This window comes from Heptranchias perlo, chromosome 34 (assembly GCF_035084215.1).
Source record: "Heptranchias perlo isolate sHepPer1 chromosome 34, sHepPer1.hap1, whole genome shotgun sequence".
NCBI classification, from domain to species: Eukaryota; Metazoa; Chordata; class Chondrichthyes; order Hexanchiformes; family Hexanchidae; genus Heptranchias; species Heptranchias perlo.
In genome coordinates, this window is record NC_090358.1 from 406223 (window position 1) to 426455 (window position 20233).

The 20233-nt window shown below is 45.1% G+C and overlaps 1 protein-coding gene across 4 annotated transcripts in view; it reads right to left on the reverse strand.

Annotated features, from left to right (window-relative positions):
• Positions 1 to 7009: 7009 nt before the first annotated feature.
• Positions 7010 to 20233, reverse strand: part of ap3s2 (adaptor related protein complex 3 subunit sigma 2) — a 35173-nt gene continuing 21949 nt past the window's right edge. For 3 of the 4 annotated variants that reach the window (XM_067971199.1, XM_067971198.1, XM_067971200.1), the window contains 2 exons: positions 17711 to 17818; positions 7010 to 7734 (listed from right to left, as the gene is read on the reverse strand). In XM_067971199.1, the coding sequence (XP_067827300.1) occupies positions 7621 to 7734; positions 17711 to 17818 (222 nt within the window). In that variant the 3' untranslated portion in view covers positions 7010 to 7620. The remainder of the gene's footprint in view (positions 7735 to 17710; positions 17819 to 20233) is intronic. The other variant, XM_067971201.1, reaches the window with a different exon arrangement.

Below are 20233 nucleotides of genomic sequence, written 5' to 3' on the forward strand. Positions count from 1 at the left end.
AGCCTGCTCTGCCATTCAATAAGATCATGGCTGATCTGATCCTAACCTCAAATCTAAATTCATGTCCAATTTCCTGCCCGCTCCCCATAACCCCTAATTCCCTTTACTTCTAGGAAACTGTCTATTTCTGTTTTAAATTTATTTAATGATGTAGCTTCCACAGTTTCCTGGGGCAGCAAATTCCACAGACCTACTACCCTCAGTGAAGAAGTTTCTCCTCATCTCAGTTTTGAAAGAGCAGCCCCTTATTCTAAGATTATGCCCCCTAGTTCTAGTTTCACCCATCCTTGGGAACATCCTTACCGCATCCACCCGATCAAGCCCCTTCACAATCTTATATGTTTCAATAAGATCGCCTCTCATTCATAAGTAATCAAACACCTCGGTTCATCCAAACACAAGCAAAACAATGCAGTGAAAATTATAGTCTTTCTAACGTTCAGTGACTAGAATAGAAATTTAAACTGTATGTTGTATTTCTTAGCTTTTAGCAATACTATTTCACTGGTAGCAGATATGTTTATTATACTCATTATGCAAAAGAGTATGAATTATTTTGTAAAAAAAATTGTATATTGTGAGATTCTTCATCACATGACATTACAACCCAAAGATTCTGCTGCATCGCCCGTCACCAGCGTTCTATTCTGGACCCAGTGTCAACCCTCACATCTGCTTCTATAAGCCGTGATTGGCTGCATTTATTGCCCATCCCGAACTGCCCTGAGAAGTGCGAACCTTCACATTTTGGGAGGAAGAATGAGGAGCGACAATATAAACTAAATGGTACAATTTTAAAGGGAGTGCAGAAACAGAGAGACCTGGGGGTGCACATACAAAAATCTTTGGAGGTGGCAGGACAAGTTGAGAAGGCTGTTAAAAAAAGGCTTTATAAATAGAACATTTACCTGAGGAAGGAGGAAGTCTCCGAAAGCTTGTGAATTTAAAATAAAATTGCTGGACTATAACTTGGTGTTGTAAAATTGTTTACAATTTATAAATAGAGGCAGAGAGAACAAAAGCAAGGAATTTATGCTAAACCTTTATAAACTACTGGTTAGGCCCCAGCTGGAGTATTGTGTTCAATTCTGGGCTCTGCACTTCAGGAAGGATGTGAAGTCCTTAGAGAGGGTGCAGAGGAGATTTACTAGAATGGTACCAGGGATGAGGGACTTTAGTTACATGGAAAGACTGGAGAAGCTGGGGTTGTTCTCTTCAGAGCAGAGAAGGTTAAGGGGGCAATTTGAGAGAAGTATTCAAAATCTTGAAGGGTTTTTAAAGAGTAAGTAAGGAGAAATAATTTCCAGTGGCAGGAGGGTCGGTAACCAGAGGACACAGATTTAAGGTAATTGGCAAAAGAACCAGAGGCAACATGAGGAGAAATTGTTTTAGATGCTGCGAGGTATGATAATCTGGAATGCACTGCCTGAAAGGGTGGTAGAAGCAGATTCAATAGTAACTTTCAAAAGGGAATTTGATAAATACATGAAGGGGAAAAATTTGCAGGGCTATGGGGAAAGAGCAGGGGAATGGGACTAATTGGATAGCTTTCAAAGAGGCATGATGGGCCGAATGGCCTTCAGTGCTGTATCATTCTATGATTCGCCTTGTAGTACTGGTGATAATAATGCTCACACGATGGTACTAAGTGACCAACTTCAGAGGGCACTCGTTATATTAGCCTCTGTGCACTTACCAGAAGTTTATTCTCCACGAGCTTGATTTGAGCCAACACTCAACAGTCAAAGGTGAGAGGCGCCATGGAGAATGCAAGTCAGTTACTCTTTGAAATCAGAAACATCTCAAAGTGATTCTCATACAATAACTGCAGCGACTGCTGTTATAGGCAAACCTGACAGCTACTTTCCCAGGAAAGATCAGTTACATTTTTGAACTAAACCCTGCTTTTCAGATCAAGTGGAGGCTCTGTTTCATGTTCAGTCATCAGCTGAAGAAGTGGGGCCACAAATGCCTACATTGAATGAATAACGATTGGCTTCCTTTTTGTTACACATTTCATAATCAGTATCCAGGAATGAATACTAACAGCCATCACGTCAGTGCAGGTCCCCGCCTACCAAACCCATAGCTGACTCATGGAATTGGGGGCACAGCTTGGCTACATAATGTGATTTAGCCCAATAGATAATTTAAAACCTTTGGTGAGAAAGAAGGACATTCACTGAAGTGAAAGTTCTCCCGTTATTCAAAGCTGGAATCATACCTAGCACAAAGGAAGATGGGAGTGGTTGTTGGAGGCCAATCATCTCAGCCCCAGGACATTGCTGCAGGAGTTCCTCAGGGCAGTGTCCTAGGCCCAACCATCTTCAGCTGCTTCATCAATGACATTCCCTCCATCATAAGGTCAGAAATGGGGATGTCGCTGATGATTGCACAGTGTTCAGTTCCATTCGCAACCCCTCAGATAATGAAGCAGTCCGAGCCAGCATGCAGCAAGCCTGGACAACATCCAGGCTTGGGCTGATAAGTGGAAAGTAACATTCGTGCCAGACAAGTGCCAGGCAATGACCATCTCCAACAAGAGAGAGTCTAACCACCTCCCCTTGACATTCAACTGCATTACCATCGCCAAATCCCCCACCATCAACATCCTGGGGGTCACCATTGACCAGAAACTTAAACTGGACCAGCCATATAAATACTGTGGCTACAAGAGCAGGTCAGAAGCTGGGTATTCTGCGGCGAGTGACTCACCTCCTGACTCCCCAAAGCCTTTCCACCATCTACAAGGCACAAGTCAGGAGTGTGATGGAATACTCTCCACTTTCCTGGATGAGTGCAGCTCCAACAACACTCAAGAAGCTCAACACCATTCAGGACAAAGCAGCCCGCTTGATTGGCACCCCATCCACCACCCGAAACATTCACTCCCTTCACCACCGGCGCACAGTGGCTGCAGTGTGTACCATCCTCAGGATGCACTGCAGCAACTCGCCAAGGCTTCTTTGACAGCACCTCCCAAACCCGCGACCTCTACCACCAAGAAGGACAAGAGCAGCAGGTACATGGGAACAACACCACCTGCACGTTCCCCTCCAAGTCACACATCATCCTGACTTGGAAATATATCGCCGTTCCTTCATCGTCGCTGGGTCAAAATCCTGGAACTCCCTTCCTAACAGCACTGTGGGAGAACCTTCACCACACGGACTGCAGCGGTTCAAGAAGGCGGCTCACCACCACCTTCTCGAGGGCAATTAGGGATGGGCAATAAATGCCGGCCTCGCCAGCGACGCCCACATCCCATGAACGATTAAAAAAAAAGCTGGGATCTTTCAATCTATTTTAACAAGATGCATCTGATTGGCTGACTTTGGCACCAAGTCTTTGATTAACAGAATCAAAACAGGAATGGAGGAGCTTTAACTGTCAGTGGTGGTTCTTTAAGAATTAATTGTAGATTAATCTGATTAAGCAAATAATTCACCTTTGCCAAAAGCAAAAGGAACCCTAACCCAAATGATGCCGGATCTTCATACAGGATACACAGGCCATGCATTGTACAAACTTACTCAGCCCTTCATATCATTCTTTTTATGGTTTTTGCATTCAAGGATTTTTTTTTGTTGCTTTTACAATCTGGACAATCCTTCCGTGCAACTCATTTACTGACAGTCAATTTAGAGGAATTTAAAGGGTTGAATTCAATCCTCAGGATGCTGGGATGATTGCTGCTAGAATACTCGCCTTTGTACAGGTCAGGGACATCTCAGAATATCATGGTGGTGTCTCGGGAGAAGAGAGATCGTAACAGTCCAATCAAAGGGAAGAGAGTGTTAACTCAGCTTCGAAACTGAGACAAGTGGTGGCTTTGATACAAGAAACCCATCTTGTTCCTAAGGAAGCAGAAAAGCTTGAGCATGTGCAGGGGGCGGCATAATTGCATAAGAATGCAAGAAATAGGAGCAGGAGTAGGCCTTACAGCCCCTCGAGCCTGCTCTTTCATTCAATAAGATCATGGCTGATCTTCAACCTCAACTCCTTTTCCCCACCTATTCCCATTTCCCTTGATTCCCTCAGAGTCCAAAAATCTATTGAATAGACTCAATGACTGAGCATCCACTGGGATAGAGAATTCCAAAGATTCACAACCCTCTGAGTGAAGATATTTTTCCTCATCTCGGTCCTAAATGATCGACCCCTTATCCTGAGTCTATGACTCCTTGTTCTAGACTCTCCAGCCAGGGGGAAACAGCCTCTCAGAATCTACCCTGTGAAGCCCCCTCAGAATCTTATATGTTTCAATGAGATCATCTCTCATTCTTCTAAACTCCAGAGAATATGGGCCCATTCTACTCAATCTCTGCTCATAGGACAATCCTCTCATCCCAGGAATCAATCTAGTGAACCTTCATTGCACCCCCTCTACGGCAAGTATATCCTTCCTTAGATAAGGAGATGAAAACTGTACACAGTACTCCAGGTGTGGTCTCACCAGAGCCCGATATAATTGCAGTAAGACCTCCTTACTCTGATACTCCAACCCCCTTGCAATAAAGGCTAACATACCATCTGCCTTCCTAATTCCTTGCTGTACTTGCTTGTTAACTTTCTGTGATTCGTGTACAAGAACCCAAATCCCTCTGAACACCAACATTTCTTAGTCTCTCACCTTTTAACAAATATTCTGTTTTTCTATTCTTCCTACCAAAGTGAATAACCTCACATTTCCCCACTTTATACTCCATCTGCCACCTTCTTGCCCACTCACTTATCCTGTCTATATCCCTTTGCAGGCTCTGTGTCCTCCTCACAGCTTACTTTCTCCCAAGCTTCTTATTGGCAATAAACCTGGATACATTTCACTCGGTCCCTACATCCAAGTCATTATTATAGATTGTAAATAGCGGAGGCCCGAGCACTGATCCTTGCGGCACCCCACTAGTTACAGCCTGTCAATCCGAGAATGACCCATTTATTCCTACTCTCTGTTTTCTGTCCATTAACCAATCCTCTATCCATGATAATACATTACCCCAACCCCATGAGCCCTAATTTTGTGTAACAACCTCTTGTATATTTGGATTTTCAAAAGGTGCCACACGACATCCACTGGTTCCCCTTTATCCACCCTGCTAGTTACACCCTCAAAAAACTCTAATAAATTTGTCAAACATGATTTCCCTTTCATAAAACCATGTTGACTCTGCCTAATCATATTATGATTTTCTATGTGCCCTGTTACTACATCTTTAATAATAGATTCTAGCATGTTCCATAATTTCTCCAGTACTTTTTCTTTACTAATCTTAATTAGTTTAAGTTCCTCACTCTCATTAGACCCTCGGTTCCCCACTATTTCTGGTATTTTTTTGTGTATTCTACTGTGAAGACATACAAAATATTTGTGTAACGTCTCTGCCATTTCTTATTCCCCATTATAATTTCTCCTGTCTCTGCCTCTAAGAGACCCATGGTCACTTTTGCTAATCTCTTCCTTTTTACATACTTGTAGAAGTTTTACAATATGTTTTTATATTTCTTGCTAGTTTACTCTCCTATTCAATTTTCTCCCTCTTCTTCAATTTCTTGGTCACCCTTTGCTGATTTCTAAAACCCTCCCAATCCTCAGGCTTACTACTCTTTTTGGCAACATTATAAGCCTCTTCTTTTAATCTAATGCTATCCTTAACTTCTCTAGTTAGCCACAGTTGGATCAACTTTCCCATGAAGATTTTATTCCTCAAGGGAATGTAGAGGGCGGCTTGTGGGTGGAGGGTGGCCTCTTTCACTCAGCATGTGATCAGTCTTCCATCTGACTCAGCTTATTCAAGAACTAATTCTACAATTGATCTCACAGACAGAAATATCAATCTTTTACATCATAAATCTTTGCAACACAGTATGTAAACATAATAAACAGAGATGTACAACAAACAATCTCAACAAGCAATGCCAAAGCAATTCCCATCAAGCTCTTGCTGTTGGAAAGTGAAGCTAAACTGCAGAATGTTTAGTGGATTTCTGTGTGCAGGATATTGAAGTTATGAATTAACTTCCTCACTGCCTCCATTGCTACTACAGATCACTGATGGTGGAGCGAACTTTACACACGAGTAAATAGCATCCGTGCAAAATTCATTAGTGTGCAATATCCCCTCCCTTTTCCCCTTGGGGATTGACTTGTTTTATAACTGGTCGGATTATCAGTATCTTGTATTCTTTTGCTTTGTGTAATATTAAATCTTGGAAATAGATTTAATGACTATTTATAGATGAATGATAGTCTGACTGTGATATTTCTAACTCGAGGACAGCTTGGCAGTGCACATTCAGCATTCCTGGCCGCCTGCAGTAAGATTCTGTAGCGCACGTCTCCCATTAACAACACGTTAAAGATGAAATTTCAGATCCATGTGACAGGTCAACCCGTTCACAGAAACTGCAATTTTCTGCAAATAGGGAGAGTTGGGTTAGGGCCTATGTTGTAAGAAGAGCATCTGAATTACGTGTAAGACATGAATCATAAGAACATAAGAAATAGGAGCAGGAGTAGGCCATTCAGCCCCTCGAGCCTGCTCTGCCATTCAATCAGATCATGGCTGATCTTCGACCTCAACTCCACTTTCCCGTCCGATCCCTGTATCCCTTGATTCTCTTAGTGTCCAAAAATCTATCGATCTGAAGTAAAAGACTGAGAAAGAAAGCCAAGTAATAAGTCAGTTTCAGCCTTCAGTTCGACACTGGTTTTGCTATATGACTACCCACTAAAATGACCAACTAAATCGACTGATTGCTCCTGACACACTGATCTGTTCCATTAGCACATCTGCCGTGGCCACCTCTGGGTTTGAATGGAAATTGGCTCATTATATAATCACTTACTTTGTCCAATTACCAACAAGTGTGCAGCTGGAGATGGTGAGAGCTCAGCGCACCCACAGAACCCATCGAAACCACTCAGCCCCTTCATTCCCTTAGCACCAACTCCATACTTAGAGAAAATACCCTACCACCAAAAATGAAAGAAAATATATCGCCACAAAACTGTGGTTAAAGGAAATACCCTTTAATTGTCAATATTTCGAATTTCAGGCACATTGCTATTAAAGTCTGCAGTCCATTTCCATCCTGTGGCTGTGGGAACTTCCACTTTATGTTCACAAATGAAGTAAAATGCATCCTTTGTCTTCGAAAATAGAGGACGGGGGCGTGTAAAATCTCACTTTTTAGTCAATGGGCATTTGTGCAGTAGGACCACAATTAGGCTGGTGACAAACTGTCCCTAGTTATGTTGCTCTATTTTCTAGGGGAACCACAGTGAGGGCTTGGTATTGACTGTTCCTGGGTACCTGCCTCCATTTGGATGGTGAACCTGGATTGGTGAATCTAGATCTGGGCCATGGCACCAGGTTAAGGAATGGCACTTTGTGCGTAGTGTGTTCCTGTCTGTAATGAGACCTGGTTAGGTGCTCACTACAGTCTCAGGGTTTGTAGCTCTAGTTATGTAACAATATAGGATTTGTTACAGACTGAGGGCTCCAGTCTTCATACATTTACAGTGATAAACTGCACATCAAAAGCTGATGTGGTGAAAGCTCTCAGTATTTACAGCCGTGTGCAATGGATGAACAGGTATCATTGACATAAAATGTCCTTTTACACAAATGGGGATAGATTTGAAACTTTCATATTGATTGTACGTGGGATCTCCGGCAGATTGATGTTCTTGACGGCAGAGACTGCACGGGCGGGAGCTGCAGAGAATCCGGCCTGGAATAACAAAAGAAAAGTTTTACTTTAATGTCACACAACCAAGAAATCCAAACTGCATCCAAGTAATTAAAGCAACAGAGAATTGCACCATTTTAAGTTTGAGGAAAAGGAGGTCCCGAGAATGGGGGGCGAGGGGCCCTCAGGGCGAGGGGAGGGCGAGGGGGGGGGGGGAGGAGGACGAGGGGGGGGGGCGAGCGGGGAGGGCGAGCGGGGAGGGCGAGCGGGGAGGGCGAGCGGGGAGGAGCGGGGAGGGCGAGGGGGGGCGGAGGAGCGGGGAGGGCGAGGGGGGGTAGGAGCACTCAGGGCGAGGGGGGGGGAGGAGCACTCAGGGCGAGGGGGGGGGGGGGAGGAGCACTCAGGGCGAGGGGGGGGGGGGAGGAGCACTCAGGGCGAGGGGGGGGGGGAGGAGCACTCAGGGCGAGGGGGGGGGGGAGGAGCACTCAGGGCGAGGGGGGGGGGGGGGGGAGGACGAGGGGGGGGGCGAGGGGGGGGGCGAGGGGGGGGGAGGACGAGGGGGGGGGCGAGGGGGGGGGGGGAGCACTGTAAGGGAAAGAGCTGATTGGTGAGTATCTGGCGAGTGTTCTTTTTCCGGTGAGTGTTTTTTTAAAATCTTTAAGTTTATTTTTGTTAAGTTTAGTTAATAATCTAATAAATCGAGGCATGGCAGGGCACCTCACTCCCGTCCAATGCCCATCCTGTGCCATGTGGGAACTCCAGGACGCTGCCCGTGTCCTGGACAATCGCAGGTGCAGGAAGTGTCGTCGGCTGGAGGAGCTCGAGCTCCGGGTTTCGGAGTTTGAGCAGCGGCTGGAGTCACTGCAGAGCATCCGCGAGGCTGAGAGCTACGTGGACAGCACGTTTCAGGAGGTGGTCACCCCGTAGATTAAGAGAGTGCAGGCAGAGAGGGACTGGGTGACCGCCAGACAGACAGGGAGGACCAGGCAGGTAGTGCAGGAGTCCCCTGAGGGCATCTCACTCTCTAACCAGCATTCAGTTCTGGGTACTGGTGAGGGAGAGGGTTCCTCTGGGGAGTGCGGCCAGAGCCAAGACCACAGCACCATGGGTGGCTCAGCTGTACAGGGGGGAGGAGGAAGGTCAGGAGAGAAATAGTGATGGGGGATTCTATAGTTAGGGGAGCAGACAGGAGTTTCTGCTGCCACAGACGTGATTCCAGGATGGTATGTTGCCTCCCTGGTGCCAAGGTCAAGGATGTCACTGAGTGGCTGCAGAATATTCTGGTGGGGGAGGGTGAGCAGCCAGAGGTCGTGGTCCATATCGGTACCGACGACATAGGTAGAAAGAGGGAAGAGGTCCTGGAGGCAGATTTTAAGGAGTTAGGAAAGAGATTAATAAGCTGGACCTCAAAGGTCGTAATCTCCGGATTACTCCCGGTGCCACGCGCTGGTGAGTATAGAAATAGGAGGATAGAGCAGATGAATGCGTGGCTGGAGAGATGGTGCAGGAGGGAGGGCTTTAGATTCCTGGGGCATTGGGACTGGTTCTGGGGGAGGTGGGACCTGTACAGGCCCGGACGGGTTGCACCTCAACAGAGCCAGGACCAATATCCTCACGGGGAGGTTCGCTGGTGCTGTGGTGGGAGGGGGGCTAAACTAATTTGGCAGGGGGATGGGCACCAGGATGTAGCATTGGAAAGGAGAAACAAGATGCACGAAGGATACAAAGGATTGGGAGACACAGATAGCACTAGAGTAAGTAATAGTACAGTAATAGGTGGGATCAGACTAGGAGAGAATACAAGAAAGTCTAAGATAGGTATACAGTGCATGTGTGTAAACACACGAGGTGTGGTAAACAAGGTCGGTGAGCTCCAGACGCAAATAGCCACATGGGAATATGATGTCATGGCGATAACAGAGACCTGGCTCAAAAAAGGGCAGGATTGGGTACTAAATATTCCTGGATACAAGGTGTTCAGGAAAGATAGGGAAGGAAAGAAAGGAGGTGGGTGGCAGTATTGATTAAGGAGAATATTACAGTGCTGGAGAGAGAGGAGGTCCTGGAGGGGTCAAGGACAGAATCTATTTGGTTAGAGTTAAGAAACAATAGAGGTGCCATTACACTACTGGGTGTATTCTATAGGCCACCAACTAGTGGGAAGGACATAGAGGAGCAAATTTTCAGGGAAATTACAAAGAGGTGAGAAGGCCATAGTGTAGTGATAATGGGGGATAAATGCGTATAAATGCGTAGGCTTCAAGGAGCTCCTGAACATTTACCTGACGAAGGAGGAAGCCTCCGAAAGCTTGTGAATTTAAAATAAAATTGCTGGACTATAACTTGGTGTTGTAAAATTGTTTACAATTACCCTAATATAGACTGGGATAGTAATAATATAAGGGGCAAAGAGGGGGAGGAATTTTTGAAGTGAGTTCAGGAGAACTTTCTTGACCAGTACGTTTCTGGCCCAATGAGGAAGGAGGCATTGCTGGACCTGGTTCTGGGGAATGAGGCGGGCCAAGTGGAGCACGTGTCAGTGGGGGAACATTTAGGGAACAGTGATAATGTTATCATAAGGTTTAGAATAGCCATCGAAAAGGACACAGAACACTCTAAAGTAAAAATACTCAATTGGAGGAGGGCCAATTTCAGTGGGATGAGAACAGATCTGGCCCGGGTAAACTGGAATCAAAGATTGGCAGGCAAAACTGTAATTGAATAATGGGCAGCCTTTATGGAGGAGATGGTTCGGGTACAGTCTAGGCACATTCCCATGAGGGAGAAAGGTAGGGCAACTAAAGCCAGAGCTCCCTGGATGACAAAAGAGATAGAGAGTAGGATGAAGCAGAAAAAAGGGGCATATGACAGATGTCAGGTTGATAACACAAGTGAGAACCAGGCTGAATATAGAAAATTCAGAGGGGAAGTGAAAAAGGAAATAAGAGGGACAAAGAGAGAGTATGAGAATAGACTGGTAGCCAACATAAAAGGGAATCCAAAAGTCTTCTACAGGCATAGTAAGAGGACTGGAGAACTGCAAATGTTACACCCTTGTTCAAAAAAGGGTCCAAGGATAAACCCAGCAACTACAGGCCAGTCAGTTTAACCTCAGTGGTGGGGAAACTTTTAGAAATGATAATCCGGGACAGAATTAGCAGTCACTTGGACAAGTGTGGATTGATTAGGGAAAGCCAGCACGGATTTGTTAAAGGCAAATCGTGTTTAACTAACTTGATGGAGGTTTTGATGAGGTAACAGAGAGTAGATGAGGGCAATGCAGTTGATGGGTGTATATGGACTTTCAAAAGGTGTTTGATAAAGTGCCGCATAATAGGCTTGTCATCAAGATTGAAGCCCATGGAATAAAGGGGGCAGTAGCAGCATAGATACAAAATTGGCTTAGTAACAGAAAGCAGAGAGTAGTGGTGAATGGTTATTTTTCGGACTGGAGGGAGGTGTACAGTGGTGTTCCCCAGGGGTCGGTACTAGGACCACTGCTTTTCTTGATACATAGTAATGACTTGGACGAACAGGGCACAATTTCAAAATTTGCAAATGACACAAAACTTGGAAGTGTAGCGAACAGTGAGGAGGATAGTGATAGACTTCAAGAGGATAGAGACAGGCTGGTGGAATGGGCGGACACGTGGCAGATGAAATTTAACGTAGAAAAATGCGAAGTGATACATTTCAGTAGGAAGAACGAGGAGAGGCAATATAAACTAGAGGGCACAATTTTAAAAGGGTTATAGGAACAGAGGGATCTGGGGGTTTGTGTGCACAAATTGTTGAAGGGGGGCAGGGCAGGTTGAGAAAGCAGTTAAGAAAGCATACAGAATCCTAGGCTTTATAAATAGAGGCATAGAGTACAAAAGCAAGGAAGTCATGATCAACCTTTATAAAACACTAGTTCGACCACAACTGGCTGATCATGGCTGATCTTCTACCTCAACCCCATTTTCCTGCACTATCCCCATATCCCTTGATGCCTTTAATATCTAGAAATCTATCGATCTCTGTTTTGAATGTACTCAATGACTGAGCCTCCACAGCCCTCTGGGGTAGAGAATTCCAAAGATTCACCACCCTCTGAGTGAAGAAATTTCTCATCTCTGTCCTAAATGGCCTACCCTTTATTCTGAGACTGTGACCCCTGGTTCTAGACTCCCCAGCCAGGGGAAACATCCTCCCTGCATCTACCCTGTCGAGCCCTGTAAGAATTTTGTACGTTTCAATGAGATCACCTCTCATTCTTCTAAACTCTAGAGAATACAGGTCTAGTCTACTCAATCTGTCCTCATATGACAATCCTGCCATCTCAGTAATCAATCTGGTGAACCTTCATTGCACTCCCTCTATGGCAACTGAAGCCCTTCCAAAAAAAGTTGGAGAAAGAGAGGAGGAAGAGGAAAAGGATAACGGTAAAGAGGAGGCACATCTTCAATTTACAACACTGTCCTTCTGTTCCAGGCCAGTAACTTAGTGAACCTTGTTAATCCACTACCTCTTGTGCAGTTTTGAGAGCCTCACCTGGGGATCCCACCCAAGATTAGGAGCTCACCACATTTAGTAAATCAAAAGAATTTATATCCGATGTCTTGGTGGCACAAGAGAGAATCACATTGCATCACCAGCCTGACTATTTTGATTTGTCTAGTGATAAATAAAGTTTTTGATGGATTAAATCGGCACTTCAGCAGCACTTCTGCATTTTACCCAACACACACACACACAATCATCTCAGCTGCATTTTTCTCAAAGTGTTGAAAAGGACAATCGGACTGTGGTGGACAGTGTTTGCTGCTTCGGAGCCTCACCAGTACAGAGGCTGATGAATAACTAATCGAGCTAGCACATGTACACAAGGTTGGAAACTTCAAATTGTTCTAATTTGTGATATGAAAGGTGGGTGATTTATAACTGCAATCTGATCAAGATTAGATTACTGCCTTGTAATCATTTCAAGGTTATTTTTTGTAAAGTTTGAGGGCTGGTTTTATTCGGTTCTAGAATTTGTTTTGGATCAACTAATTTTTGGTCCTTGGCTCTTCAAGCAATTGAACCAGCCTGAAAACTCCCGGACATAACCCCAGCCTTTAACATCGTCACTCAAAGGTTTTGCAACTGCTGATTAAGCCACTCTGCTGGGTGCAAATAATTTAAACTATTATAGTGCTTCATGATGCAACAGATAAAATTCACAGCTAAATACTGCAACACTGCAAACCCCTGAAAAGGCAACACTCTCGGTATCAACTCAGGCTCTTCACTAGACATAGCACTCAACAAAAATAGGCCATATATTGGTTTGACTAGCTCACAAGCAGGTGATTTTTAAAAATCTGATATTCTGGCATGAATTCACTTTAAGCTACACATTTCGTTCAGCAGCGATAGGACCGAGCGTCGGGGACCGAGTGGGTCGACGGTTACAGAGAAGTAAACTCTTTAGAGAGACAAGATTGAGTGGAGGAAGAAACACAAGTCGAGGCAGGAGACGAGAAACAGAAATATAAAACAGCAGAAAGAGACGGAAAAGAGAATGACCATCTGTTTCAAGAAAACAGGTGGAATCAGAGAGATCAACAACATGGGCAGATTACAAAAATAAGAGTAGAGGAGAAAGCAACAGACAAAGACTAAAAGAATTATGGTTAAAGAGCGAGAGAAAGGGAGCCGACGGAGGCATTGCCACTAACACGTTGGAAGTTGCAATACCAGATACAATGAAGTACAAACAAATGCTATAAACATGGGCAACTGCTCAACATGGCAACCACCTCATTCTCAGAGGCTCAAAACTGACCAATACATAGGACTAAACCATCTGGTCCATACAATGGGCCCAGAACTCCTCCACTCCGCTCCCTGCACCCAGCCAATAGTGTGAGACAGGCAGGGTTTCCATTCGATGTTCTGTAGGAGGAGATAATGAGGGTTCAGAGCAAATATGTTCCCACAAAGAAAAAGGGTGGGTCTCCCAAATCTAGAGCCCCTGGATGTGAGGAGCATACAGGGTAGGATTCATACCAAGGGCTCAATACTTCAGAAAGTCTGGAGGGGTATAGGAAGTGCAGGAGTGAAATTAATAAGGAAATTAGGAAAGCAAAGAGAAGGCATGAAAAAATATTGGCAAGTAAAATCAAGGAAAACCCAAAGATGTTTTATAAAGAGCAAGAAGATAACTAAGGAAAGAGTAGGGCCTATTAGAGACCAAAAAGGTAACCTGTGTGTGGAGGTGGAAGATGAATACTTTGCATCTGTCTTCACAAAAGAGGCGTACAATGCAGACATTGCAGTTTTTTTTTATTCGTTCATGGGATGTGGGCGTCGCTGGCGAGGCCGGCATTTATTGCCCATCCCTAATTGCCCTTGAGAAGGTGGTGGTGAGCCGCCTTCTTGAACCGCTGCAGTCCGTGTGGTGAAGGTTCTCCCACAGTGCTGTTAGGAAGGGAGTGCCAGGATTTTGACCCAGCGACGATGAAGGAACGGCGATATATTTCCAAGTCGGGATGGTGTGTGACTTGGAGGGGAACGTGCAGGTGGTGTTGTTCCCATGTGCCTGCTGCCCTTGTCCTTCTAGGTGGTAGAGGTCGTGGGTTTGGGAGGTGCTGTCGAAGAAGCCTTGGCCAGTTGCTGCAGTGCATCCTGTGGATGGTACACACTGCAGCTACGGTGCGCCGGTGGTGAAGGGAGTGAATATTTAGGGTGGTGGATGGGGTGCCAATCAAGCGGGCTGCTTTGTCCTGGATGGTGTTGAGCTTCTTGAGTGTTGTTGTGTTGCACTCATCCAGGCAAGTGGAGAGTATTCCATCACACTCCTGACTTGTGCCTTGTAGATGGTGGAAAGGCTTTGGGGAGTCAGGAGGTGAGTCACTCGCCTCAGAATACCCAGCCTCTGACCTGCTCTTGTAGCCACAGTATTTATATGGCTGGTCCAGTTAAGTTTCTGGTCAATGGTGACCCCCAGGATGTTGATGGTGGGGGATTCAGCGATGGTAATGCCGTTGAATGTGAAGGGGAGGTGGTTAGACTCTCTCTTGTTGGAGATGGTCATTGTCTGGCACTTGTCTGGCGCAAATGTTACTTGCCACTTATTAGCCCAAGCCTGGATGTTGTCCAGGTCTTGCTGCATGCGGGCACGGACTGCTTCATTATCTAAGGGGTTGCGAATGGAACTGAACACTGTGGAATCATCAGCAAACATCCCCATTTCTGACCCTATGATGGAGGGAAGGTCATTAATGAAGCAGCTGAAGATGGTTGGGCCAAGGACACTGCCCTGAGGAACTCCTGCAGCAATGTCCTGGGGCTGAGATGATTGGCCACCAACAACCACTACCATCTTCCTTTGTGCTCGGTATGACTCCAGCCACAGGAGAGTTTTCCCCCTGATTCCCATTGACTTCAATTTTACTAGGGCTCCTTGGTGCCACACTCGGTCAAATGCTGCCTTGATGTCAAGGGCAGTCACTCTCACCTCACCTCTGGAATTCAGCTCTTTGTCCATGTTTGGACCAAGGCTGTAATGAGGTCTGGAGCGGAACCCAAACTGAGCATCGGTGAGCAGGGTATTGGTGAGTCAGTGCCGCTTGATAGCACTGTCTACGACACCTTCCATCACTTTGCTGATGATTGAGAGTAGACTGATGGGGCGGTAATTGGCCGGATTGGATTTGTCCTGCTTTTTGTGGACAGGACATACCTGGGCAATTTTCCACATTGTCGGGTAGATGCCAGTGTTGTAGCTGTACTGTAACAGTTTGGCTAGAGGCGCAGCTAGTTCTGGAGCACAAGTCTTCAGCACGACAGCCGGGATGTTGTCGGGGCCCATAGCCTTTGCTGTATCCAGTGCACTCAGCTGTTTCTTGATCTCACGTGGAGTGAATCGAATTGGCTGAAGACTGGCTTCTGTGATGGTGGGGATATCGGGAGGAGGCCGAGATGGATCATCCACTCGGCATTTCTGGCTGAAAATGGTTGCAAATGCTTCAGCCTTGTCTTTTGCACTCACGTGCTGGACTCCGCCATCATTGAGGATGGGGATGTTTACCGAGCCTCCTCCTCCCGTTAGTTGTTTAATTGTCCACCACCATTCACGACTGGATGTGGCAGGACTGCAGAGCTTTGATCTGATCCGTTGGTTGTGGAATCGCTTAGCTCTGTCTATAGTTAAGGAGGAGTGTGAAATATTGGATGGGATAAACATAGTGAGAGAGGAAATATTAGGCGGATTAGCATCTTTGAAAGTAAATAAATCGCTAGGTCCAGATGAAATGTATCCCAGGCTGTTAAGAGAAGCCAGGGAGGAAATAGCGGAGGCTCTGACCATTTTCCAATCCTGTGTGGCTACAGGCGAGGTGCCAGAGGATTGGAGGACTGCTAAGGTTATACAGTTGTTTAAAAAGGGAGAAAGGGATAGACCGAGTAATTACAGACCAGTTAGCCTTACCTTGATGGTGGGCAAATTATTGGAAAAAATTCTGAGGGACAGTATTAATCGTCATTTAAAAATGCAAGGATTAATCAAGGAAAGTCAGGATGGATTTGTTATGGGAAGGTCGTGTCTGACTAGCTTGACTGAATTTTTTGACAAGGCAACAAAGAGGGTCGATGAGGGTAGCGTGCTTGACATAGTCTACATGGATTTTAGCAAGGCTTTTGACAATGTCCCACATGACAGACTGGTCAACAAAGTAAAAGCCCATGGGATCCAAGGGAAAGTGGCAAGTTGGATCCAAAATTGGCTCAGTGGCAGGAAGCGAAGGGTAATGGTTGACGGGTGCTTTTGCGACTGGAAGGCTGTTTCCAGTGGGGTGCCGCAGGGCTCAGTACTCGGTCCCTTGCTTTTTGTGGTATATATCAATGATTTAGACTTGAATGTAGGGGGCATGATTAAGAAGTTTGCAGATGATACAAAAATTGACCGTGTGGTTGATAGTGAGGAAGAAAGCTGTAGACTGCAGGAAGATATCAATGGACTGGTCAGGTGGGCAGAAAAGTGGCAAATGGAATTCAATCCAGAGAAGTGTGAGGTAATGTGTTTGGGGAGGGCAAACAAAGCAAGGGAATACACAATAAATGGTAGAAGACTGAGAAATGTAGAGGAACAGAGGCACCTTGGAGTGCAGGTCCTTGCAGGTGGCAGGGCAGGTAGACAAGGCGGTTAAGGCGGCATACAGGATAGTTTCCTTTAAAGAAATAGGAGCAGGAGTCGGCCATTCGGCCCTTCGAGCCTGCTCCCCCATTCAATATGATCACGGCTGATCCTCTATCTCAATACCATATTCACGCTCTCTCCCCATACCCCTTGATGCCTTTTGTGTCTAGTTATTAGCCAAGGCATAGAATATAAAAGCAGGGAGGTTATTCTATAACTATATAAAACACTAGTTAGGCCACAGCTAGAGTACTACATTACAGGAAAGATGTGATTGCACTCGATAGGGTACAGAGGAGATTCACAAGGATGTTGTCAGGACTGGAGAATTTTAGCTATGAGGAAAGATCGGATAGGCTGGGTTTATTTTCCTTGGAACAGAGGAGGCGGAGGGGAGATTTAATTGAGGGGTATAAAATTATGAGGGGCCTAGATAGAGTGGATAGGAAGGACCTATTTCCCTTAGCAGAGGGGTCAATAACCAGGGGGCAGACATTTATAATAATTGGTAGAAGGATTAGAGGGGAGTTGAGGAGAAATTTTTTCACCCAGAGGGTGGTGGGGGTCTAGAACTCACTGCCTGAGAGGGTGGTAGAGGCAGAAACCCTCAACTCATTTAAAAAGTACCTGGATGTGCTCTTGAAGTGCCGTAACCTACAGGGATACGGACCAAGAGCTGGAAAGTGGGATTAGGCTGGATAGCTCTTTTTCGGCCGGCACAGACACGATGGGCCGAACGGCCTCCTTCTGTGCCATAAATTTTTATTCTACGAGACGCGATTCACCCAGTCCAAGGAATGGAACTCCCACAGAAACAAAAAGCCCTGCTTCAGATGTACGTTCAGTATTTCTCACCTCAGACTTTTCCAGCTTAGTCTGTGCCTCGACCTGCGCTACAATCTCGTTCATGTTGGTTTCTAGTACCATCCCTCCCATTACCACCTCCTGCAGAATGTAATGGACCTGTGCAAAGAAGATCAGATAGAAACACTGCTGTATCATTCCACTCGGAACTTCACGTGACTCACTGTGCTCTCGGACAGGCTGCAAACAATCATCAGCATGGTAACTGATTTACAAACAAATTCTAACCATTCAAAATACAATTTAACATCTACTGCCCGGGTTCACAAAACAATTAAAATAACATAATAAAGCTAGCTCTTGTATTTTTAACAAAGCAGATCTGCCCAATATTAGATTTTTTCTCTTTTTTTGTCAGTTTTCTCCACTTCTGCCTTCCGCCAAGTGTCCACTTTTCATGTGTCGGTGAGTATCCGCAGACTATCGCAGCTCAGCCTCACTCGTCCTCACCTCAAGGTGACTGGCACATCTCCACCAGGGCAGTGGATCACGATCGGAAGCAATCTGATCCAGTTGAGATCAGAAACGCACTGTTTGGGGAACTGCATTGACCAGCTGTGCCCGACCACAGGGAGGGATGGAAGGTAAAAGACTATAAAAGTTAAAACTGTCTCAATATAGCTGCTTTTAACTGTTTCTGACTTTCAGAAAGTTCCACATATCTCTGCAATATCAGCTTCAAACGGCATGAACACGGGTAGGTATCCATGGCAACAAATCAGACACAGATCACCAAAGGCCCATTAGATTCAAACCAATTCCGTGTAAAATAATGGAATGGATTCCCACATTAAACTTGAACATTATCTATATAATATAACCTAGTAACCAGCAGTCAACATAAATTCAGAAGGGGAAGATTGTGTCTGATCAGTCTCTCTGACATCCCAATGCAAACTCTACGACATGTTTGTAAAAGAACCAACAAGGGGGGAAATCACCTGGATATGATTGAGTAATAGGGACAATCAAATCTCCAACACAAAAGTGGCTGAGTCTTTAAGTACCAGTGATCATTTGACATTACAAGAATTGGAAAGGTTACTAAAATCCAAACAAAATTGCCAAATTTTAAGAGGACCAACTTTATGCGCTTGGGAAGTCTTGTCAGAGTGGGCCTGGCAGGTTTGAACATGGCTCGGAGAGTCGAGGAACTGTGGAGATCCTTGAAGGAGGTGATTCTGAATGCAATGGACCAATGTATACCCGAGTAAAGCAAATTTACCAAGCTTCAAGTCACTCCTGCCTCATTAAATGGGACTATCAGGCAACTCATAAAGAAGGAAAAAAAACATTTAAGGCCATGAAGAAAAACGGCAAAGAATTAAGACGGATTCAATAGCAAAATGCCTGGAGTTTGAAAGGCATCAAAATGGCCGGGAAAAATTTCAAATTGAATACCGACACATGACATGTGGTGAGTGTAACAGGCTTGGGGAGAATAGGTGACTTTGGACCTATGATTCCCAAAGCTCTCCACTACTGAGGTTTTCCTCGCCTCATGTCTAGATCTGTTGTAGGCTAATCGAGAGAGATTGATTGCTATGATTGTCAACAACTCCATTATCATTGTATCATGTGACTACTAGAATGGTAGACGGTGATCTAGATAGACCTCTGTCTTTATTCGTCCAGTAATTCCTATGTTCCTGTCTAAAGAGATTTGAGTTATGGAACACTAGCTAACCTTGGGCTTTACAGCCTCGAAAGATGTCTGAAAGGTGATTGTTCAGAGGTTTACAAGATAGTTAACAGAATGGAAAGGCAAATGTAGAAAATTACTTTAAACTGCAAGAATAGGGCATGGGTTCAAACTAGCAAAAGGCAAATCTAGGTCTTCACACGAAGTGCTCAGCACGTGAATCTGACTCTCAGATAGAGGAGTGGAGGGAAAAATGCTGAAATCAATAAAGAACCAACTGGACACTACAACTGGGGAATTTTAGGGTCATTCTGGATGATCTAAGATGGGCCAGGTGGTCTTCCGCAGGTGTAACTTTCTTGTGAACTTTCTTGCAGCACCTTTCACAGGAAATCCCAAAGCGCTTTACAGCTAATGAATTATTTTGAAGCGCAGCCACTGTTGTGTCGGCAAACATAGCAGGCAATAGTGCACAGCAAGATCCCACAAACAGCACAAATAAATGACCAGATAATCTGCTACCCTGCTAAACCTCCAACATCAATGTTATCCTGATTTCCACTATAGGGATGTGACCCCATTCATTCATATCAAGGGCAATGAATAGGACGTAATTGGGAGTAAAGGTTTGTGAAGAACCAATGCAAGCAGAGATAACGCTACGTATCTAGCAATAAGAAAGTGTCTTTAGTGCGATCTCTTGCAAAAAATCATTTCTTATCAGGATAATTAACTGAAACATTCTGATTGAATCGACAGAAACACATTTTATGAGCTATACATATTTATTATTGCTAAATATGCAGTTTTATTACACTGTGTCCTGATGGAACTTCCAAAGGGGAGTCTTGAGGGAGCACTGAAGTGCAACC